Below are 23,706 nucleotides of genomic sequence, written 5' to 3'. Positions count from 1 at the left end.
CTACATAATACATCTATAGACGGGCACCCCAGTGGAAGACTTTCTGTACATATTTATAAATATTCTCTAAATCAGCCTTTCTTAACCCAATTACCCCAGAGGAAACCCTACAATAATTTTCAGGTCTCGGGGATGGATGTATCTCCAGTGTCCTCTAGGCCCCATAGTAGCCACATTGGAGGTGATAATCATATCTACTATGACATTAGCTGAGGAACAGAACATGAAAGGGGTGATGGCAGGTCTGAGGGTCACCTCGGTCAGTTTGATTATCTCCCCGGAGCTCAGACAAAGCTTCTTGTTATCATCCAGTACTGTGTTCATGTTCTCAATCCACACGGCATCTACCGGCCCATCGAACATGTACCACTTCTTATCGGGGTCTGTGGAAGAGGCACCTCCTCTGATCAGAGAGGACAAAATCCCGTCCGTCCTGTATTGGGAACCAACAGAGAAAAGTGTTAGACAATCGTTCCAAAGTAAGGTGAGATCTAGGACTCTCAGTCAGCGGTTCCTGTATCCCATGGGGTGTTCCTGAAGGGTGCTTTGCTTGTTATATTGCACTCATCATAACAGTTTTGAGGGTTATCAAAAATTCAAATCATATCAGGACGATAACAAATTATATGGAGGATACAAATCAAATTTGGATTATTTAGGGAATGTAAGTATAGCAAAAAAAGAAAAATACTGAGAGGTTGAGAATAAAAAGGTCTCATCAGTGAAAGACATCTCTGTAACCAGTTCTGAATAACACCAATTGGAATAGTTTGGAATCATCTATAAAGAACACTTAGCGGGTACCAGTGGCGGATGGTGGGTTTTTTTGGGGGGGGGGGGAGTGGCAAACAACCACCCCTCCCCCCCTGTTGGTCGGTCAGTCGGCGACACCCCCCCTCCCCGGCATCTACCCCATCTAGGCGGCGGCCAGGTTGCGGGCTCCTAAGGGTGGCGGGCATTGGGCGGGTTGCGGGCAGCAGCTCCTGTGTCCTCACCTCCTTGGCTTCGGCGGCGGGCAGCAGGCAGGTTGCCGGAGGCAGCTCCTGTGTCCTCTCCTCCTCGGCGGCGGACAGCGGCTCCTGTGTCTTCTCCTCCTCATCTTCGGCTGCGGGCAGAAGGCAGGTTGCAGGCAGCAGCTCCTGTGTCCTCTCCTCGTGGGCAGCGGGCGGCGGCTCCTGTGTCCTCTCTTTCTTGGCTTTGGCAGCGGGCAGCAGCTCCTGTGTCCCCTCCTCCTCTACGATGGGCAGCAACTCCTGTGTCCTCTCCTCCTTGGCTTCGGCGATGGGCAGCGGCTCCTGTGTCCTCTCCTCCTCGGCTTCTGCGACGGGCAGCGGCTCCTGTGTCCTCTCCTCCTCGGCTTCTGCGACGGGCAGCGGCTCCTGTGTCCTCTCTTCCTCGGCTTCGGCGACGGGCAGCAGCTCCTGTGTCCTCTCCTCCTCTGCGGCGTGGAGCGGGAGGTGGCGGCTCCTGTGTCCTCTCCTCCTCTGCGGCAGGCAGCGGGCGGCGGCTCCTGTGTCCTCTCCTCCTCAGTGGCGGATAGCGAGTGGCGGCTCCTGTGTCCTCTCCTCCTCTGCAGCAGGCAGCGGGCGGCGGCTCCCTTGTCCTCTCCTCCTCAGTGGTGGATAGCGAGTGGCGGCTCCTGTGTCCTCTCCTCCTCGGCTTCGGCATCAGGCAGCGGCTCCTGTGTCCTCTCTCCTCCTCGGCTTCGGGCAGCGGCTCCTGTGTCCTCTCCTCCCCAGCGTCGGAAAGCGGGCGGCAACTCCTGTGTCCTCTCCTCCTCGGCTTCGGTAGTTTCTGCCATGTGGCTCCTCCCTCCTCCTTCTCCTAGGTGTCCAATAGGATCGCCTGTCCTTTCAGCGAATCAGGTGACGGTTCTCAAGACCCACTTCCTGATTGGCTGGGAGGAGGATCAGTGTGGTGATAGCGAATATTCGTTCGCTATTGTCACACAACATTAATTTACTGCGCCCCAAGCCCACCCTTTTTTTGAAGCCTATTGGAGCCTCTGGCTCTAAATCACGTGCTTCAAAAAGACACTCCCCCGCCATTGGAATACATGTGTCCGGCACCCTGTATGTAGATCAGGGGGCCGGATGCCTGGATGGGGGGGTGGTGCCCGTGCGCCCCTAATGGACGGGCCGCCGCTGGCGGGTGCTGGTACACCAGAATACTCATGTCAATGGGTAGACAGTGAGGTGGCCACATAGGGAGTTCTTGGCACACCCGGCTTTCATAAAGACATACAGTATATTATTTTTAAAACTGTTGCAAAATTAAAGAGATTTTGCAAAACATTAATTTATTAAACAAGTGGAATGCCCAAAAGTGGATTCAGAGGAATTTGCTCCAGCAGGGGAAAAAATGTCTTCCTGATCCTCCGAGAGACAATCGGATATTCCTCGGATCAACTTTACCTATACATTTTAGTATCCAGATATATTTTGTGCATTTAGGGAAGAATCCAGGACTTTAAGACAATCTAATGAGTTGGTCACAACCATCTCAGCTGTGAACATCTACACAGGGAAGCCCCAATCACACCTCAGCATTTTCTAGCTTGAAGCTCCAAAACACTGGAGGAGAAAAAAAAAATTAAATTATTCTTTATGAGGATGGTTCACCTCTCCACTACAAGTCGCCTGAAGCCAAATGCCTGAAGCTCAAAAAAGTTCTGGAGCTTTTTTTGGAACTTGAATCCGGCAGATTTGAGCGTTTTTAGGGCATTTTTATTCCCATAGAAAATAGAAATAGAAAAATAGAAATGGAAATGCACCATCTTCGAGTTTTTGCTCGCTCGTTTTGTCGCACGTTTGAGCGCAATTGTCTGCTGAAATTAAAAATTGTAAAGCATAAACTAGCAATAATATATGAATAAATGAATGTAAACTAAATTCACAAATAACAAAAAAATCAACATAAATAAATAAAATAAATTAGGAATATGTAATAATACATAAATAAATGATAATTAACCCCTAACCATAAAAAATTAAATAAATTATTATTATTGATAATAATAATAATAAACACCCAAACAAAAAAAATTTGATATTAATAATAATAATAATAATAATAATAATAGTAATTTATGTATTTATTTTGTGTTAGGGTGTTTAGTTATTTATTAATATTTTATTTTTTAAGGTTAGGGGGTTAATTACTATTTCTACTACTACTACTACTAATAATAATAAATGAATAAATAAATGTAAAATAAATACACACATAAATAAAATTATTTATAAATAATAAATAAATTCAATAAATGAATACTAATTAATATTAAATTATGTATTAAATATTAATATTCATTTATTGAATTTATTTATGATTGTTTTTATTTATTTGTGTATTTATATTACATTTATTTATTCATTTAATATTATTATTATTATTAGTAGTAGTAGTAGTAGTATTAACACCCTAACAAAAAATAAATAAATAAATAACCCTATGTCAGGAAGCTAGTTCAGCTAATACTAATTCTCATACAGCTAATGCAAACTCTTTTGCAGCTAATGCAGTTGCTGCTCATTCCCATACACCTAATAAATGTGCACGTGTACCATCCCACAGATGAGCTCAGGCTAATATCCAAAGTGCACAGACACATAGGCGCCTCCTGACCACCCCACCCTGGTGTCTTACCGTGTATGACCCCGCCTCACCTTAACCTCGTCCCTGACTGTGGCAGTCACTTGCTATGAAGCTACTGGCACCCGTGCTTCTTTGATCTTTGTACCTCTGTCACCACATTCAGGGGTGCTCGGAGCAGAGCTGCAAGGGAAGCCTTCTCGTCAACTCGGCCTCCAACCAAGGTACATGACACCCTAACCCCTAATTCTAGCTCTAACCCCCAACTCCTAATCCTAACCCTAATCCCAACTCCTAATCCGAACCCCAACTCCTAATCCTAACCCTAATCCCAACTCCTAATCCGAACCCCAACTCCTAATCCTAACCCTAATCCCAACTCCTAATCCTAACCCCAACTCTTAATCCTAACCCCACCTCCTAATCCTAACCCCACCTCCTAATCCTAACCCCAACTCCTAATCCTAACCCTAATCCCAACTCCTAATCCTAACCCCACCTCCTAATCCAAACCCCAACTCCTAATCCTAACCCTAACCCCAACTCCTAATCCTAACCCCAACTCCTAATTTTAACCGTAACCCCAACGCCTAATCCTACCCCCTCCTCCTAATCCTAACCCCAACTCCTAATTCTAACCCTAATCCCAACTCCTAATCCTAACCCTAACTCCTAATCCTAACCCCAACTCCTAATCCTAACCCCACCTCCTAATTTTAACCCTAACCACAATGCTTAATCCTACCCCCACCTCCTAATCCTAACCCTAACCCCAACTCCTAATCCTAACCCTAACCCCAAATCTTAATCCTAACCCCAACTCCTAATTCTAACCCTAACCTCCACTCCTAATCCATACCCTAACTCCTACTTCTAACCCTAACCTAACCTTAACTCTAACCCCAACTCCTAATCCTAACCCCAACCCAATAATCCTAACCCTAACCCCACCTCCTAATCCTTACCCTAACCTCAACTCCTAATCTTAACCCCAACTCCTAGTTCTAACCCTAATCCCAACTCCTAATCCTAACCCTAACGCCTAATCCTAACCCTAACCTAACCTTAACCCTAACCCCTCACCCTAACGAAAAAATAATAATAAATGAATAATAATAATTTAAAAAAAATAAAAGCTAAGGGAAAAGCTAAAAAAAACCTAGCAACAAATGATGCAACAGATGATAGTTTTCTCTATTGGCCAATAAAAAAATTACAAAGCTCAAAAAAAGTCACGCATAAAAACGTGCCAAAATCGAGCAAAAAAAAAAAAAGGAGCGAAAACTGTCCGGAAAAACGCTCAAAGACGATATGCTCAGGTGTGAATGCAGCCTCAAGGAGTGTTGAGGAGCACCCAATATAAAAAATTGTTTCGGTCCTAAATATTTGTTTAACAAAGAGGATTAGCATAAACTAAAGCGTTTCGGGGAAAATGCCTCCCCCTCCATCAGGGCTATTGTATAGAAGGATAAAACATGATATAAATAACTGTCAGGAACATCAAAGATATTTTGTAGCACAAAAAGTAATAAAAATAATAATAGTAATGATGGTGTATCTGGTGGTCAATCCTTAAACCTACCAAGGCACCAAGATTTTTATTATTATTTTTATCACTTTTTGTGTCCCACTTGAGGTACATGCTACAAATAGCTTTGATGTTCCTGACAGTTATTTATATCATGTTTTATTTTTCTATACACTAGTCCTGATTAAGGAGTGGGGGGGCTTTTATCCCGAAAAGCCGTTGGCTTCTCTTGATATTCTTAGTCAAATAAATAATTTGGACTGAAACTCTTTAAGTCTCATGAACTTTTATATTGGATGTTCCTCAACGCCCACCCCAATGGTTTGATCTCTACCATAAATCCTCTTTTAGAGAAGCAGAGGCCCAGGACCGGAACAAGGTCTCCACTGTTTGCCTTTGTGAAGGAGGACTCTCTCTGGGGCAAACCCAAAAGCACCAATATCTCACTTTTATTAGTCCCAACACTTCCACACACACACACACGCCACATAGAAAGATTGCAATTCTGGGAAAGATGCATCTCTCACCATTCATGTGTCAGCAGATCGAACTCCCCATAAAGCTGACCCATTGTGATGGACTTGGGGTTCAAGACGTAGTAGTGAACGGTCTCATAAGTCCCACCGCTGACCGATGGGAGACCCTTGAGAGATGACATGGCTGCAGCAAGGACCTTATAGCACTAAAAGGAACAGAACAAAAAAAACCCCATGAATAATACAGAACAGATTCATGAAAAATCACTACAGTGCAAAGGAAGAGCAAAATTCTATAGGAAGAAAACACCAATTGTATCCATTCCCCGAACCAATATAGCAGACATGTCCTTTAAGTTTTTAGCTGTTGAGGAACTATGACTCCTTCCACGTCCCCCCAGACAGAGGCTGGCTGAGACTTATAGCAACAAGGAGTCTAAATTAACTGAATTTGCAGTCCTTTCTATCTCTTAATACTCCGGAACACCCATGGTATGATTTGTGATTGATTTTTGCATGGGCGGGCCTTAAAATACCTTTTCTTCTCTGCTTCCTGCCCTTCCACTCCAGTGCTCTGTGCTGGCAGAGCATAATAATAGCCACATCCCTTATCACGGCTCTTCCACTCCAGTGCTCTGTGCTAACAGAGCTTAATAGTAGCCACATCCCTTATCCCAGCCCTTCCACTCCACAGCTCTATGCTGGCAAAGCATAGTAACAGCCATATACCTTATCATAGCCCTTCCACTCCAGTGCTCTGTGCTGGCAGAGCTAAATAATAGACACATCCCTTATCACAGCCCTTCCACTCCCATGCTCTATGCTGGCAGAGCTTAGTAACAGCCACATCCCTTATCACAGCCCGTTCACTCCAGTGCTCTGTGCTAGTAGAGCTTAGTAATAGTCACATCCCTTACCACAGCCCTTCTACTCCAGTGCTCTATGCTGGCAGAGCTTAGTAATAGTCACATCCCTTACCACAGCTCTTCTACTCCAGTGCTCTATGCTGGCAGAGCTTAGTAATAGCCACATCCCTTATCACAGCCCTTCCACTCCAGTGCTCTGTGCTGGCAGAGCTTAGTAATAACGGCCACATCCTTTATCACAGCCCCTCAGTGCTCTATGCTGGCAGAGCTTAGTAACAGTCACACCCCTCATCACAGCTCTTCCACTCCACTGCTCTATGCTAGCAAAGCTTCGTAACAGTCACACCCCTCATCAGAGCTCTTCCACTCCACTGCTCTATGCTAGCAAAGCTTCGTAACAGTCACATCCCTCATCACAACTATCACAACTCTTCCACCCCAGTGCTCTGTACTAGCAGATCTTAGTAACAGTCACACCCCTAATCACAAGTGTTTTCACACAATCTTATAATGAAGAAAAGAGGAGAGAGCATGTCTGACCAGAAAGAGAGGTTTTTAGCTGGACAGGGGGTATGTCTGACCAGTTATGTTACTGCTGCATGCATTGGGTCTAACTCTGCTGCATGTATTGGGTCTGGAATGCACAGCCATATTTATAACTGCTGTAAAAGGGATGTAAGACTATAAAAATGGAGCCTATTATTACAAAGTCTATTTGACTGCAAATTTATTCCTGTGACTTGAACTGGACTTTACAGAAATATAAATGGTGGGATACCTGTGACTTCCCAGAACCGGTTGGCCCTACGAGCATCAGTCCGTGTCGTACTATGGTGGTCTCATACAGCTGGATACACTTTGTCACAAAGCCTAAAACACCAAGAAAAACAAATTTGCAATGTGGTCCCTCATTGAATTATTTGTAACAAAACCCATCAGTAAAAAATCAATCTTTCATCGATGACGTCCCTGATTCAGAAGTTTCACTTTCAGTGTTGAACAATAACGGTTTGTTAATGAGTCTCCTCACCATCCACATCCTTAAGGTTTTCCTGGACGCACGTTTTACGAATCGCCTCTTCCAGGCTTCCATAATCAATGGGTACCTCTTCAATCCGGGGGAAAAGGTCTGACACGATCCCGCTGAAGAGCTTCAGGTCATCCTGAAGGAATTTGGGGACATTAACATCTCGGATCGCTCTGAGACAGATCAGCTCCTGTGGGAAGGTAAAAGAAGAAACTCTTGGCGGTCCATGTATAAAAAAATAATTGTACAAATGTCACAAGCATTTGCCTAGACTGGATGCATTTTGAATTTTGCTTAATATGTTGATTACCTTATGAGCAGCTGCTCCATCTAGTGGCCATAATGCGTTATTTGCCTGATTGAGAAATTTCAGGAAAATATGTATATTATGGCCACTAGATGGAGCTCATGAACATAGGAAACCATTGTATTAAGCAAAATACAGCCAGAATTTGTTATGTCCAGGCATTAAATGCTTTTGACAGTCTCCAATTAAATTGTTTAATACATAGACCCCTTATTGTTGCACAGCAGCTGGCAAGGCATGATGAGACTGAAGATTTCCAGTCTTCAAAGTCTTCAGGACACATTGCACTGTATTCTCTGTGTAGAGGCAACTACATGGAGAACCGGCTTTGTGCCTCTCAAAAACATGTGGCATGGGAGCGAGAGGTCAGTCTTGGTTGACTGAGAAGGACTTGGGTACCCCAACACTTGAAGCCTCAGCTACCAAGGAAGTTTTTAATTGCTCACCTCATTCATAGATGGGTTTTCTCTCTTTAGGTTTCCAGCAGCAGATATGACGGTCTTAACGGCTCTCATTCCGAAATCATAGTGATCCTAGGAGACAAAATAGAGGCATGAGCCGGGCTGGGCAAATTAAAGTGGACCTCTCAGTAACCTTTTAAATCTGCATGAATAAATCCCTGACACATGGCAATATATAGCAACAGTATCATTATTCACAAAAGCTCCACCTTTTATCATTAAAAACTATCCTTGAGCTCCAGTCAATGACATTACCTAGGCTGAGATGATGCCATCAGTCTGCTGCAGGCAGGAGGAAGCATTTCCCCAGTCTCCCCTCCCCCAGTGATCAGACTGTACATTGTAACTTTGTATCAGGAAGGAGGAAGAATTTCCTCAGTCTCCCCCCCCCCCCCCCAGTGATCAGGCTGTACATTGTAACTTTGTATCAGGCAGGAGGAAGCATTTCCTTAGTCTCCCCTCTCCCAGTGATCAGACTATAGATTGTATCTTTGTAGAAGGGGGAGGAGGCGTTTCCTCTGTCTCCCCTCCCCCCAGTGATCAGACTGTACATTGTAACAAGGAGGAGAAAGCATTTCCTCAGTCTCCCCTCCCCCCAGTGATCATGAAATGGTAATGGCAGAGCTGTGTCTTACCTGGGAACTGAGTTGTTCAGAGGACAGTTTAAAAGTCGTGGTGATTTTTTTGGCCAGAATTTTGGCATTATCGAAGCCGAAGGAATAAAGAGAGATCTCCGCGATCATGGCGTAATCCGGCACCATCATTGCAACGGGACGGAAGAGAGCCTAAAGAGGGGAGGAGATTGTGAGATGCAAGCTGGTCCTGAGCAGAAGAGCAAAAAAATTTCATCAGATTATGATTCAACAAAAGACGTGTTGGTGGACCCAAGAATAGGAGAAATTCAACTCTTATGCCGCGTACACACGGTCGGACTTTTCGTCTACAAAAGTCCGACAGCCTGTCCGACAGACTTCCGGCGGACTTTCGACGGACTTGCAGCAGACTTTCTAACGAACGGACTTGCCTACACATGACCACACAAAAGTCCGACGGATTCGTACGTGATGACGTACACCGGACTAAAATAAGGAAGTTCATAGCCAGTAGCCAATAGCTGCCCTAGCATGGGTTTTTGTCCGTCGGACTAGCACACAGACGAGCGGATTTCGGGGTCCGTCGTAGTTACGACGTAAAGATTTGAAGCATGTTTCAAATCTAAAGTCCGTCAGATTTGAGGCTGAAAAAGTCTGCTGAAAGTCCGGAGAAGCCCACACATGATCGGATTACCAGCCAGCTTTAGTCCGTCGGCGTCCGTTGGACTTTTGTAGACGAAAAGTCCGACCGTGTGTACGCGGCATTAGAGAAAACGCTCTGTCAACCGGGGTCTCTCTGAGGGTCCATAGAGTAGTATAATGACTATGCAAGGGATGAGAGCGCTACAAATCTAGACTGAGTCCTTTAAAGAGGAAAGGTCAGAAAGAAGAAATAGCCAATGCATTTCAAGGGTCTAAAACTTACTCTTCATCACGTTTTTTTAGCCCTGATAAAGGGGAGCTTTGTGCCCCCAAAACATGTTGGCTTTTTCATCTCAAGTCTCTTCAAAGTGAGGGGGAGTTCCTCTCTTAATTGTCACCATAACAGGTGTCACCATTGGAAGATTTCCCCTCTTATTGGGTCCCAGACCAGAACCATTGGCTGTAAACCAACCTCACCTTAAGGTTATCAGGTAGTTCTGTACGGCCCGCATAACCAGGGTTCATGGTGATAAAAACGGCACAAGTAGACACCAACGGGATCTCGGTTCCTTCAAACATGAAACGATCAACCTAATGTGACAATAGAGACCAAGAAGTATAAGGAGGAAGACAATGTAGGGGAATAGAGAGGAGTGTATATGATATGGGAAATGAAAGAAATGTAGCTGGACAGTTGGCTAAATGGTCTATAAACCAGAGGCTCTGGATCAGGACCGTCTTTAATATTGATTGGCCCCTGGGCAAACATTTTCTTGGGCCCTCTTGAATATACTTATCAACTATTTGAGGCAGTGCGTGCTCAAGGTGCAGCAGCTTTGGGCCCCGCAATAATGACCGGGCCTGGGACAGCTGCCCCTTTTGCCCTATGTTACAAACAGCCTTGTTCTGGATGGACAGTTGGATACATGGTTTAGGATGTATCTTGTCTATAAACCAGAGGCTCTGGATGGACAGTTGAAAACATGGCTCTATTTTTAGGATGTATCTTGTCTATAAACCAGAGGCTCTGGATGGACAGTTGGATAAATGGTCCTATATTTAGGATGTATCTGGTCTATAAACCAGAGGCTCTGGATCAGGACCGTCTTTAATATTAATTGGACCCTGGGCAAACATTTTCTTGGGCCCTCCTGAATCCACTTATCAACTATTTGAGGCAGTGCAGGCGCAAGGTGCAGCTGCTTTGGGCCCCACAATAATGACCGGGCCTGGGGCAGCTGCCCCTTTTGCCCTGTGTTAAAAACAACCCTGCTCTGGATGGACAGTTGGATAAATGGCTCTATATTTAGGATATATCTGGTCTATAAACTAGATGCTCTGGATGGGCAGTTGGATAAATGGTTCTATATTTAGGAAGTATCTGGTCCATAAACCAGGGGCTCTGGATGGGCAGTTGGATAAATGGCTCTATATTTTGGATGTATCCATTCTAAAAAAAACAAAGGCTCTCGATGGACAGTTGGATAAATGGTTTTATATTTAGGAAGTATCTGGTCTATAAACCAGAGGTTCTGGATGGACAGTTAGATAAATGGCTCTATATTTAGGATGTATCCGGTCTATAAACCAGAGGCTCTGGATGGACAGTTGGATAAATGGCTCTATATTTAGGATGTATCCAGTCTATAAACCAGAGGCTCTGGATGGACAATTAGATAAATGGCTCTATATTTAGGTTTTGTCTTGATTACAAACCAATGGCTCTGGGTGGACAGTTGGTAGCAAGTTGACTTCTGGAAAATAAAGGATGATTTGAGGGTCTCCAGCCTCTGTCCTTAATGAGTATTGGAGAAGGCGATGCGTGGAGTGAAAGAGCAAAAATTAAAGCAGTAAGACAATTGTTAAAAGTTTGTGAAGGATGAAAATATAATGAATAGAAACCAGGAGGAATCAGAAGAAGGAAAACAGAAAAACGAAGAAAGGCTGGAAATGAAGGCCCAGTAACTCACTCTCTGCTGCTGAGCCTTCTGGATGGTGGTGATTTGTTGGGCCACCACAGACAAGACCTCGATGTCAATACGGTTAAATTCATCAAAGCATGCCCAGGCGCCAGAGCTGTACAGAGCCATCAGAAAAACAAATTGACCACTCAAATACGGTCCATCTAGAAAACGTCTATAAAATGCAGACATTGTTCACTCACCTGGCCAGACCTTTGAAGAATTTGCCCATAGCCATGAAGTCTAGCTGGTCAGAGCAGTTGAAGACAACAGTCTGAATTGCCAGAGCTTTACCCAGGTCCTTTGTGGTCTCCGTTTTCCCTGTGCCAGCAGGCCCAGCAGGGGCACCTCCAAACTTTAGATGTAGAGCCCCCGTCAGGGTAAGGTAACACCTAAGTTCCCAGTACAAAGAATAGAACAAATTTACATTATACAGATTGTATAGAGCAGGGGTCTCCAAACTTTCCAAACAAAGGGCCAGTTTTATGTCCTTCAGACTTTAGTTGGGCTGGTCTGTGGCCAGTGGGAGTAAATAATGCCTCAGGCTTGGTGGTGAGTGGGAGTGAAACAATTACACAGCACCCCTGTGGTTAGGAGTAGAGGGAATAGTGCCCCATCATTGGTATTAGTTGAATAGTTCGCCCACCATTGGTGTCAGTGGGAGTGCCCCATCGTTGGTGTTAGTGGATAGAATAGTGCCCCACCAATGGTGTCATAGGAAAAATGTATGCTCCATCATTGGTGTCAGTGGGAGGAATAGTACAGCATTGTTGGTGTCAGAAGGAGGAACAGTGCCTCGTTTCAGTGTGAGAAATAGTGCCAAGAGCCAGATAAAGGCAAGTTAATGGCCGCACCTGGCCCGCAGGCCACAGATTGGAGACCATTGGTATGGAGTGAAAAAATGAGCATATTAAGCCATATGAATCGTTCCAGATATGGATTTTGCTTTGTCACAATAAAAGGGTCTATCAAAAGTTGACATGTTTCGTTGGGGATGGTTATGCAAAGACTCCCCTTTTATCAGGGCTTAGATTCATTGCGTGAGCAGATGGGTAAGTAATCTTGGATGTTAAACCTTCATAAGCTTTGATTAGGAGCTTGCTCAATTGTCTGGGATGCCTTGGTGGACTCTTTTTTTTTTTTTGTTAAGACAAATAAAAATGTATATATGGACCAATCACTACAGCTTGTTGCTTATATCTTTTTAATCTCTACAAGATGATTCTCCCAGGGACCCCATTGGGGCTCCACCAGGTCATAAAGAGCTGCCACACTACATCAAACGTTTGATTTTTTTAGAAACTCCACCAAGCTTGGAGCTCAGCGCTCCATCACCATAATTTCAGACCATACTAATGACCTTAGTATTCATTTTACAGTAGACCATGTGCCCACCTGTCCGTCAGAGGCGTTATGACCAATCGGCCCGTGTTCCCCAGGTATTCGTAGCCGTACAAGAATTCGGCATTGACAGCTCTCACATATAGATCTTCTCGGTTCCAGTAATACCTGAGAAATATATGGTTCATTTTATTTATTTAAGATCAGAGGAACTGGACAGATAGCAATTGTCTTCTGGTGAGTGGTGACCATGTTAGTAACAGCTATATACCTTAGCTGAGATATCCACTCAAAATCGTTAACACCGCTGACGTTCTCTTCAATCAGACGGGCAGAGACATCTTTAGCATGGACTTCAATTACGATCAGAGCAGAAAGAATGTTGCGCTGCATGCGAGATAACTTTCCACGCACCAAAGCGACCAGGTCACTGAGCTACGGGTTGAGAAATACGTACAGAAGATGTCCAATATTAAAGTGTGTCAAAATATGCAAAACTAAGAGGAAGTCATAAAGTTACAGTAGGTGAATTTAGGGGTCCCTTCACTTTTTTTAAAAGTTTTATATTGGAGAAGATCTCCATTGTATGGAGTGGAGAAGGGCTGAAGCCTCATTGTGTCTGTTGGGAAGGTTTGTCCTCCCTTCGTGTCCTGATGCATTCACAGGATCTTAAAGGGAATCTTTCCACATGCAATAAAAACTGTCAGATGTTCTAACTGCCCCCCTCTATCCTGTGGGAAGTCACCTACCTGAGCCTCTAGCTGCGGGAAGAGGCGGGTGCTTAGGTCTCCAGCCTCCAGAGCCTCAGACACATCTTTTGTCCAAAATGTTTGACATCCAGCTATGACAACCTGGCCTGGCCAGTTCTTCACCCATTCTGTTCGCAGCGTCTGAGAAGAAAAGGATGAGAATAAACTGATGAAGAAGTGACAACAATTAGGTGTCAGGGGAAGGTAACGCCAACTTACCTCTGGATAGGCCTTTATGGCTCTTTGAATGTGTTCCCGCACACTGCCCTTCATGACCTTCTCCACCTCCAGTAACCAGTCCTCCACATTTCCGGTGGGATAAATGGGAGTTGACATCTGGACCTCCTCACCCTCCGCAGAGTACATGTGGGTGATCTGAAGATCTGGCTGGAATTGAAGCTGGAAGGACAAGAAAACATATTGTGTTTATAACAGGACCGGATGCTTGCATTTTTCTGGCCCTTGAGGCACTATTCCTCCCACTATTACAAGGCACAATTCTTTTGACTAGGCACTAACAGTGGGCCAAAATTCCTGCTATTTAAACTGCGGTAATAATGCGGCACTATCCACCCCATTGATACCAAGTATTCCTCCAACTACAAGCAAAAATGGGGCAATATTCCTCCTTTTGACCGCAAGAGCTATGTAATTGTTTTACTCCCACTGACTACCAACCTTGAGACATTGTTTACTTACCACTGATACCAGGACATTTTCTACAGCCACTGGCCACAATTGGGCCCCCTAAAATCTGTAGAACAGTAAACTGGCCCTTAGTTTAGAAAGTTTGGAGACCCCTGATCTAGAGTGTGCTTTTCTACACTATATGGCCAAATGTATGTGGAATCCCCTTCGAATCATGGGGTTCAGGTGTTTCCAGTTAAGAGTACCATGAAGACCACTGTTCGCTTCCAACTTTGTGGTAACAGTTTAGGGAAGGTTCCTATGATCATGCCCCTGTGTACAAAGCCAGCTCCATAAAGACATGCTTTGACAAATTTGGTGTGGAGTAACATCAGTGTCCTGCACAGAGCCCTGACCTCAACCCTACTTAACACCTTTGGGATGAATTGGAGTGCTGATTGTATGTTTTTTCCAGGATGGTATAGCTGCAAAGGGCAGCTCCATTGTTAATGACCATATGGGAGGGGGGGAGCAACTCCATATTAATGGCCATAGTTTTGGAATGGGTTTACGTACAAGCTCGTAGAGCTGGGATGGTCAAGTGAACAGAGTCAGCTCCAAAAAGACATTATTTTGGTGTGGAGGAACTTGAGTGTCCTGCACAGAGTCCTAACCCCAACTCTACTAAACATCTTTGGGATTAATTGGAACGCCGATTCTAAACCAGTTCTCATCCAACATCAGTACCTGACCTCACAAATGGGCACAAATTCCCACAAACATGCTCCAAAATCTTATGGAAATCTTCCTAAAATAGTGGAGGATGTTAAAGCCACAAAGTGGGGCCAACTCCATATAGTATATTTATCAGTCCCATCTGAAACACTAATATCTCGCTGAGTCTTTTGCCATCTTCCATTGTAAGGTGGGCCATCATTGCTTGGCCACACAAGATTGTGACCACCATAATTACGTCTGGTAACAAATGACCCCAATGGGGGAAAGTGGTTTATGTGTGAAGTACAGCAATCAATAGTGGCCAATAAGATTTCACCATTCATCGTTTTAGAGGAATCAGAAAAAATAATGGCATTTTCTAAATGGTAGCTGTGGGTGCTTTGCACTTTATTACACCACATATACTATCTTAAATTGATGCCAAAGTCTCACCCGCGCTACGTTTTCAAAACACTTGCGTAAGTGCGGCTGCACAGCGGTGGGGTCCTTTGTCTGTGAGAGTATTTCCAGAAGTTCATCATCAGACAGGAAATAAAACCTGTAAGGGTGAAGGTATCACTGTTATCTTTAGATAGATTAGTAAAAAATGGAAGTTTGTGGTATGTGCCGCTCGGTGGTGGGTACCTGGGGAAGGCACCTCGCTTGGTTTCCAGATATTCGCTGAGCCCTTTCTGTACCAGTTCTAGCAGCTTGTTACATTCCCGCAGGCTCTCCAGGAGACGTGGGTCTGGGCAGAGGGAGATCACCTGCACAACAAAACTTAGATTACTACTCAGAAACTCAGCCAAAGCTTTTTTGCCAGATCACAAACTAAGCATAGACACCCATCACACACCGCCCATAATATCAGCAGAATGGCAATAGATTCATTTTCAGTCAAGAGCCCCTGCTGGTTTAATGGAATCATGCTTAACAAAGGGGTGGGCAAATTTGAACACTCCAGCTGTTGTGGAACTACATGTCCCATGAGGCATTGCAAGACTGACAGCCACAAGCATGACTCCCAGAAGCATGATGAGACTTGAAATTCTGCAACTGCTGGAGGGCCACAGTTTGCCAACCCCTACTTAATAGTCAGAATACACACACATCTATGTTTTACTTCTGATATGGGTTCTTAAAGAATTTCTGAACAGGGTGGTGTATCAATTGTTCTTTGGCTTCAGGTTGCTCTTAGTCAAAGGTCCTTTGGCAGTTGAGTGGAATCATGCATAAGACTTGGCACACATTTGCATCTATGTTTTACTTCTGATATGGGTTTCTGAAGAATTTGTGAAGGGTTAGGTTTGGGGGTTATGGTTAGAAGAGTTAGGGTGTGTTGGTTAATTGTACCATGGGCCCTGAGTTGCTTTTCAGTCAAGGGTTTCTTTCTAATGTGGGTTCTTGAAGCATTTCTGAAGAGTTAGGTTTGGGGGTTAAGGGTTAAGGATAAAGAAAGGATTACAGGGTTAGGGTGCGGTGAATTAATTGAACCTTGGGCCCTAAGTTGCTTTCAGTCAAGGGCCCCCACCAGTTTAATAGAATAATTCGTAGGAGTCACCATACACACACAGCAATGTTTTACTTCTGAAATTAGTTCTTAAAGCACTTCTTAAGGGTTAGGGTTGGGAGTTGAAGTTAGAGAACGGGTTAGGGGTTTGGGTTAGATGGTTAGGGTGCCGTGCATTAGTTGCACCTTGGGCCCCAGGTTTCTTTCAGTCAAGGGCCCCTGACAGTTCAAAGGGATCATGCATAAGAGCCAGCATATATTTGTATCTAAATTTTACTTCTGATATGGGTTCTTGAAGCATTTCTGAAGGGTTAGGGTTGGAGGTTAAGGTTAGATGGGTTAGGATGTTCTGGATTAATTGTACCTTGGCCTCGGGTTGCTTTCAGTCAAGGGCCCCTGCCAGCTGAATGGAATTATGTGTAAGAGTCAGCATATACCCAAAACAATTTTTTATTTCTGACATGGGTTCTTTAAGCATTTCTGAAGGCTTGGGGTTGGAGATTAGGAATAAAGAAAGGGTTAGGGGCTAGGGTTAGAGGCTTAAGGTGTGGTGGATTAATTGTACCTTGGGCCCTGGGTTGCTTTTAGTCAAGGGCCCCTGCTAGTTCAATGGAGTCAGCATAAACACAAACAGGTAAAAGTTACTCAAAATGGAAAGTTACTGCAAATACATTATAGTTTCCCTTTAAACACTCACAGTTTATACATAAGGAAGGGCACAATTGCCACAAGGGTGGGCAGCCAAGTTACTAAGTATCATCTGACCTGTTTGTTCTCCTCGGCGTTCCGCATGATCTTCCTCCAGGTCCTCTCCATGGTCTGGTAACGTTTGCTCTCCACCGGCAGTTGACGGTTGATGTCCTCGGAGCTGAATATGGGTTCCAGGTAGAGCCAGGAGCGCTGGCAGGTCAGCCACTCTTCCAGTACGTCCTGGTGATAGAAAAATAGAGGAATTTGGATCAAGATATTTATTCCTGTACATTCCTTTAGTCAAGCACTGGACATATGGGTCTGTGTTTGGTCTAAAAATTACATAAATAATAAAGCTTTTGTTTGAATTCTTCCATATGCCTGTGAGCATTGTTAAAGCCAAAATGACCCAACTTTTACAGAAACAGCTTTTGTTTTTGTGGAATTACTAAATTGTTAAGATTATGTTATGCTATGGACTCAACTGCAATTAGCATTTACTAGGATTCTTCTTTCAGTACCTGTGTCAAACGAAGTTTGCTCTCCCATGTGCTGATCCGTTCCTCAAAAGGCTTTTTGTATGGTGAGAAGGACATGCTCTGTGTCATCACAATATGGTCATCCAGGAGCTGGCTGGCCTCCTCAGGGCTCTTCAGTATGAAGGTTCCCGTCTCTTTATATGGTAAGACAGTGAACAATACCGAGGCCCACTCGCCCTCCATCTTATCCAGAGCCTGTGGGACAGGAAAAAGAAACCGATGAGTGGATCATTCCAAAAAGTGTACCTGTCATCTATAGATAGCAGAGGCAACCATGCTGGAAAACTTGCTGTAGTTGATTTCTTAGGAAGCTATGTTGGGAAGATCTAAGCCACATTGCATTCCTAATACCTAACATGTAACCCTTGATGCCTATTGTATGGTCCTTGAGCTCCAGCAGCCAGTAGTCAATGACACGTCCCTGGAAAGATCTATGTCCCATTACATCCCCAATGTCCAAACTTTGACCGTTTGGTGCCTATTGTATGACCCTTGGGCCCCAGCAGCCTAAAGTCAATGGCATGTCCTTGATCATCACAGAAACCTATAAAACATCTGAAGTCTTCTACTATCTACTCTAGCAGGTCCACAGTTTTATATAGCATTAGATAACCTGGAAATGTGATGATTTTGACGACCCATATTGTCATGGATACAAGACCAGCTTGAACAATCTCCTCACTGTTGGCAAACCTCATCATACTGATGTCACCGGTTCACCAGGAACAAGATATGAGTAAGTAGATTGTACTATATGTCTTGATGATAACTGCCACCAGTGTGCTTAGGCATACAGGTGTTCTTTAACAAAGCTAGTGCTTGATCGAGAAGAAGAAAGATGTCCAGTGCGGTACTGGCAAGGCAGCTTGTTTCAGTAATGTTCCAGCGTTTACACTGAATTTAGTCTACACCTTCTCTCACTACAACTGTGAAGGTGCACCTATACCTTATGATTGTTATTTCCACTGCCATATATGCCAGCCAAACTTGGAAGATTACAAAAAAAAATGTCTCAAAGACTGAACTCATGCAGCCAGACAAGCCTACCAAAAATGAAGAAATCTACAAATGCATTGGTTTGCAGAAGCTAGAATGTATTGTCACCAGTCGGGGACGATGGTTGGCTGACCTATCCTGTGTCTACCCAACCACTGCATACCCAAAATTAAAATGTGCTAGGTGCCACCTGTTAGAAGAAAGCAGAAACAAGGCAGACCGCTGACAACCTTTAAAATGGATCTGAAAGCCATCCTGGTCCCATAGGACGAGGCAAAATTGTCTAACAGAATTTAATGGAAAGCACTTACTGCCCAATGTACCAAATTGACCAGGAGGAACGAAGCCTAAGTAAGTTAACAAAGCTGGTAGATAAGGTACTTTACCTGCTCAATAGAGAATTCCTTCCCGGCAATTTCTGCCACTTTAGCGATGGCCTCAATATGGTCTTGAAGCTTCATCTCCAGGCAGCGGGTGAAGGTCAGGTTGGCTTTGGGTTTGACATTAATCTGTATCTGCTCTGACAGCATCTCCCAGTGACGGTTCCTCATGCCGGGGTTGCGCAAGCCTTGGATTAATGGGATGTATGGTCTAAACTCTTCGATGCGGCCTTTGATGTCCTGTGCTACTTCCTGACAGGCTGGGGGTAAAGAAACAACAGGCAGATGAATCGCTAAGATAGAAGTTTAGAAAACTGTGTTCTCATATCTAGAGATGGGTCGGGTAATTTCAGTTAAAGAGACCCTGTTGGCCTCCAGAAAAGAAAAAAAAAAAACGACTTGAAGTTCCCTGCAAGGGAAAAGCCATTATAGTCTTCTATTTGGCGGCCTGTGTCTCCTACTCTCCTTTTCATTCAACACATCCGAAATTGTCAGATGCATGTGCCCCCCATGCAATGTGGTTCCATCTTCCATCTTCTACATCACTGCTGTGTCCTGTAGTATGGTAGGGGTCAGTGGAGTGAACCACAGGCAGGGGACGAAGGCACCCAACACTGCCAAATAAAAAAATGTCTTCTGGACTGCAGTGCTGGAATGCAAGGATGGTATCAGGTATGGCATTTGAAAAGGTGAGTATAATGGCTCCTTCCTTGCATTGATCTTCAAGTAGGATAATTTTAGAGACTGACAGATTACGCAAAGGTTATTTTAGGGTTAAGGCTAGGATTAGAATTACCTTTAGGGTTAATGTTTTTTGGCAAAAGAAACAGGTCCAGGATAGTTTGAAGGAGCTTCCTTAACTCTCAGCAGCAATTTAAAGCTAATTGCACCCTTACAAACCACCAAACACCACCAAAGTTTTCCTTAAATTTTGCTCATCCCCAGTCACATCCACATATTTGTTCACAAGGCTGGGGAGTGGCAGCCATTTTTCTCACACGCCGTGAACTTACCTGGTATATCACGGAAGTGTTTGACGCATTTGTGCATGTTTTTATAAGACTCCATCACGTTCTTCTCCAGCTGTTCGGCATCAATGGCGGTGAGAGGGTCATTCATCCAGCTATCGTACCAACGTATCCAGTCCGACACGGTGGTCCAGAGATCCCGGAAGGGCTGGAAGTCTTTCACCAGTTTCAGAAGCTTGTCATACTGGTTAGTAAACAGCAAGGATTGGTGAAAAAAGTGCATTAGGTGACAATAATCATAAAGAAGAGAGGTTATATCAAAACATTATATGTAACTGGAGTTCTAATTTCTGATTTTGGAGCCTTCAGATACATATCTGGGAATGTTATAGGCAGTCATTTGTATTATACGGGGCATACTCACATTGGTCACAGGCTGGCCAAACAGTCTCTCTCGGTTGTTGTACATTTGCGCCAACTGCTGGGAATCCTTCAGTTGCTTGTGGACTCGTCGAACTTCATTGGCGATCTCATGAGCGCGAGTTATATCGGTGTGAGTGGAGAATCCGGCCACTACCATCTAGAAATAAGGAGAGCTGGCACTGTCAGGGGAAGCGGATAGATGGGACATTTGGATTATATCACCAACAGATTGGTAGCAGATCTGTAACCGACCTGTAGGGAGTCCTGACGCTCCAAGAAATTGTTCTGGTCCATGACCTGGATTTTTCGGAAGCGCTCCTCATCCTCCAAGTGCTGCTCTCGGACGGTTTCCATGGTGGTCATAATCTTGTGTGGCCAAGCAATGATGGCCCACCTAACAATGGAACATGGCAAAAGACTCAGAGAAGTCCCAGTGTGTCAGAAATGACTGATAAATACATTATATGGCCATAAGAATGTAGACACCTGACCATCACTCCTATATAAGCTTGTTGGACATCCCATTCCAAAACCATGGCAATTAGTATGGAGTTTTTCACCCTTTGCTGCTATAACATACTCCACTCTTTTGGAAGGATTTCCACAAGATTTTGGAGGGTGTCTGTGGGAAATTGTGCCTATTTGTCAGGTCAGGTACTGATGTTGAATAAGAAGACCTGGCTCGCACATCAGGCCTCACATCGGGCACCAAAAAAAAAGACCTGGCTCACACATCAGACCTCACATTGGACATCAAAAAAAGACCTGGCTCACACATCAGACCTCACATTGGGCACCAAAAAAAAGATCTGGCTTACACATCATGCCTCACATTGGGCACCAAAAAAAAAAAGTCCTGGCTCACACATCAGATCTCACTTTGGGCAACAAAAAAAAAGTCCTGGCTCACACATCAGATCTCACATTGGGCAACAAAAAAAGACCTGGCTCACACATCAGGCCTCACGTTGGGCATCAAAAAAAAAAAAAAAGACCTGGCTCGCAATTAGCATTTCAATTCATCTCAAAGGTTTTCAGTAGGGTTGAGGTCAGGGCTCTGTGCAGGACACTCAAGTTCCTCCACACCAAACTGGTCAAACCATGTCTTTATGGAGGTGGCTTTGTGCACCTGACCTTTATAAGCCTATACATCATCCCATTACAAAACCTTGACTATTAATATGCAGTTGCTCCCCTCCCATGGTCATTAAAAATTGATTGCCCCCCTTTGCAGCTATAACAGCCTCCACTCTTTTGATAAGAGCTTGCAATTAGCATTCCCAATTCATCCCAAAGATGGTCAGTAGGGTTGAGGTCAAGGCTCTGTACAGGACACTTGAGTTACTACACACAAAACTGGTCAAACCATGTCTTCATGGAGGTGGCTTTGTACACAGGAGCACAGTCATGGTTGAACAAAAAAGGGTCTTCACTAAACTGTTACCGCAAGGTTGGAGGAGCACAATTGTCCACAATGTCTTTGTATCCTGTAGTATTAACAGGACCCTTCACTGGAAACCCCCTGAATAATGTCATTTTTTGGAAGCGTCAGACTTTTGGCCATATAGATAGGTTGGATTGTCAGATGTCTACAACCATTGGGTCGTATTATATATCTGTACACCCTGAATGACTGAGCCACAACCATGGTGGAGCCACATGTGCCTTTTACTGCTTGCTGGAACTTGTAGTTTCATTGTGGTTAGAGCTGCTGATGTTTCTTCATCTATAAACTCACTTTGTGCTGAAATCTTCCTGGGACAGGCTAAACAGGAATTCATCGATAACCTCATAATCAGCTATGACTTTCCCAATTTGCTCCTGTTGAGAATAGAACAGATTCCCCATTAACAACCTTACTTCATATCACAACATTTCTATTGGTCGTGGTAACAAAATCCATCTAAGAATGTAAATTCAGGCCCAGACTCGCAGAAAGGAAACAAAGGAAACTCACTACATTGTGTAGCACCCCCTAGTGTACAGTCTAGTGTGAGGAAAATGTATTTTGACTCACACTAGGTGTGTGAGTCTGGGAACTGGTTGGTGGTTAATGTAGGTCAGGCTGGAGGGCTCTACAGGTCAAGCCTCTGCTACCTCCCCCTGGTTCTAGAAGCTGCTAGAAGTTTCTGGAAGCTAGTGGGTGGAGACGAAGGGGCTGGGATCTGCATATTCATGGAAATCTGGCCAATCCCCAGGCAGGAAGCCTGACAGGGTGGTTGGGTCAGCCCCAAATATGGTGAAACCTTGCCAGTAGGGGTGATTGTTGTCAGATGAAAGATGGAGTGCTGAGGCTGCATTGTGGAGCCTAGTAGAGGACCCCCAGGACTGAGGGGGCTCTGCCTCTAGGTTGGAGCTAAAGAAGAGAGGAGGAAGGACAGAGGGAATCTCCACAACCCTTCAGTCTCTTTTAAGGGACACATTGGCTCGCATTGGAGGGCCTGGACAGCAGAAGGCTATTTTTCCCCCAATAAAACAACAAAAACAAGCCCATGTACTGTTTACTGTGTACAAGTGAACGTTGTAAAATGTTGCCTGGCTGTGCAGGAATAGAGGAACCCAAAAATCCAGTGGCCCTCTAGGGGCTAGCACTACGATTGGAAACGTTTATTGAAACAAAGGGAGGCTGCAATCGCTGTCCCCTTTCTGTAGGCCAAGATGTTACGTACTTTAAATACTTGCGTACCGGGCACTTTTACGCCCTTCCTGCCCAGGCCAATTTTCAGCTTTTAGAGCTGTAGCATTTTGAATGACAATGGCGTGGTCATAGAACACTGTACCCAAACAACATTTTTACAATTTTATTGAGACAGATAGAGCTTTATTTGGTGGTATTTATTCACCACTGGGTTTTTTTTTTTTTTGATAAAAAAAAATGAAAAAAGACTGAAAATTTTGAAGATAAAAAAAAGCTTTTCTTAGTTTCTGTTATAAAATTTTGTATATAAGTAATTTTTCTCCTTCACTGATGTGCGCTGATGGGGCTGCACTGATAGGCACTGATGAGGCGGCACTGATCTGGCTGCACTGATGGGCACTGATAAGGAGGCACTGATGTGGCTACACTGATGGGCACTGATGAGGAAGCACTGATATGCAGCACTGATGGGCACTGATGGGCAGTACGGACAGGCTGCACTGATGGGCACTGATGGGCAGCACTGATGGGGACTTATGGGCGGCACTGATGGGGACTGATTGGTGGCACGGATGAGCAGCCACTGATGAGCACTAAATGCAGCACTGACTGGCCTTACTGATGGGCACCGACTGGCATCGCTGATGGGGCTGCATTGATAATCTGTGCAGAT

General features: G+C 44.4%; 1 protein-coding gene across 1 annotated transcript in view; it reads right to left on the bottom strand.

The window, feature by feature from the left end:
• The window catches only part of DNAH1 (dynein axonemal heavy chain 1), a 110,229-nt gene that overhangs the window by 64,952 nt on the left and 21,571 nt on the right, over window positions 1–23,706 (bottom strand). Inside the window, exons 16-37 of the mRNA XM_073591584.1 lie at window positions 22,134–22,216; window positions 20,648–20,789; window positions 20,397–20,552; window positions 20,018–20,216; window positions 19,011–19,264; window positions 17,611–17,823; window positions 17,165–17,329; window positions 15,535–15,656; window positions 15,343–15,448; window positions 13,765–13,944; window positions 13,546–13,686; window positions 13,068–13,231; window positions 12,851–12,964; window positions 11,659–11,847; window positions 11,465–11,570; window positions 9,972–10,085; window positions 8,895–9,044; window positions 8,245–8,331; window positions 7,495–7,681; window positions 7,243–7,334; window positions 5,650–5,804; window positions 256–433 (exon numbers count right to left, since the gene is read on the bottom strand). Coding sequence (XP_073447685.1) covers window positions 256–433; window positions 5,650–5,804; window positions 7,243–7,334; window positions 7,495–7,681; window positions 8,245–8,331; window positions 8,895–9,044; window positions 9,972–10,085; window positions 11,465–11,570; window positions 11,659–11,847; window positions 12,851–12,964; window positions 13,068–13,231; window positions 13,546–13,686; window positions 13,765–13,944; window positions 15,343–15,448; window positions 15,535–15,656; window positions 17,165–17,329; window positions 17,611–17,823; window positions 19,011–19,264; window positions 20,018–20,216; window positions 20,397–20,552; window positions 20,648–20,789; window positions 22,134–22,216 — 3,297 coding nt within the window. The remainder of the gene's footprint in view (window positions 1–255; window positions 434–5,649; window positions 5,805–7,242; window positions 7,335–7,494; window positions 7,682–8,244; window positions 8,332–8,894; window positions 9,045–9,971; window positions 10,086–11,464; window positions 11,571–11,658; window positions 11,848–12,850; window positions 12,965–13,067; window positions 13,232–13,545; window positions 13,687–13,764; window positions 13,945–15,342; window positions 15,449–15,534; window positions 15,657–17,164; window positions 17,330–17,610; window positions 17,824–19,010; window positions 19,265–20,017; window positions 20,217–20,396; window positions 20,553–20,647; window positions 20,790–22,133; window positions 22,217–23,706) is intronic.

Source organism: Aquarana catesbeiana, linkage group LG07 (genome assembly GCF_042186555.1).
Source record: "Aquarana catesbeiana isolate 2022-GZ linkage group LG07, ASM4218655v1, whole genome shotgun sequence".
NCBI classification, from domain to species: domain Eukaryota; kingdom Metazoa; phylum Chordata; class Amphibia; order Anura; family Ranidae; genus Aquarana; species Aquarana catesbeiana.
The sequence above is the reverse complement of the archived record's forward strand: the minus strand, read 5'-3'. Positions and strand labels throughout refer to the sequence as shown.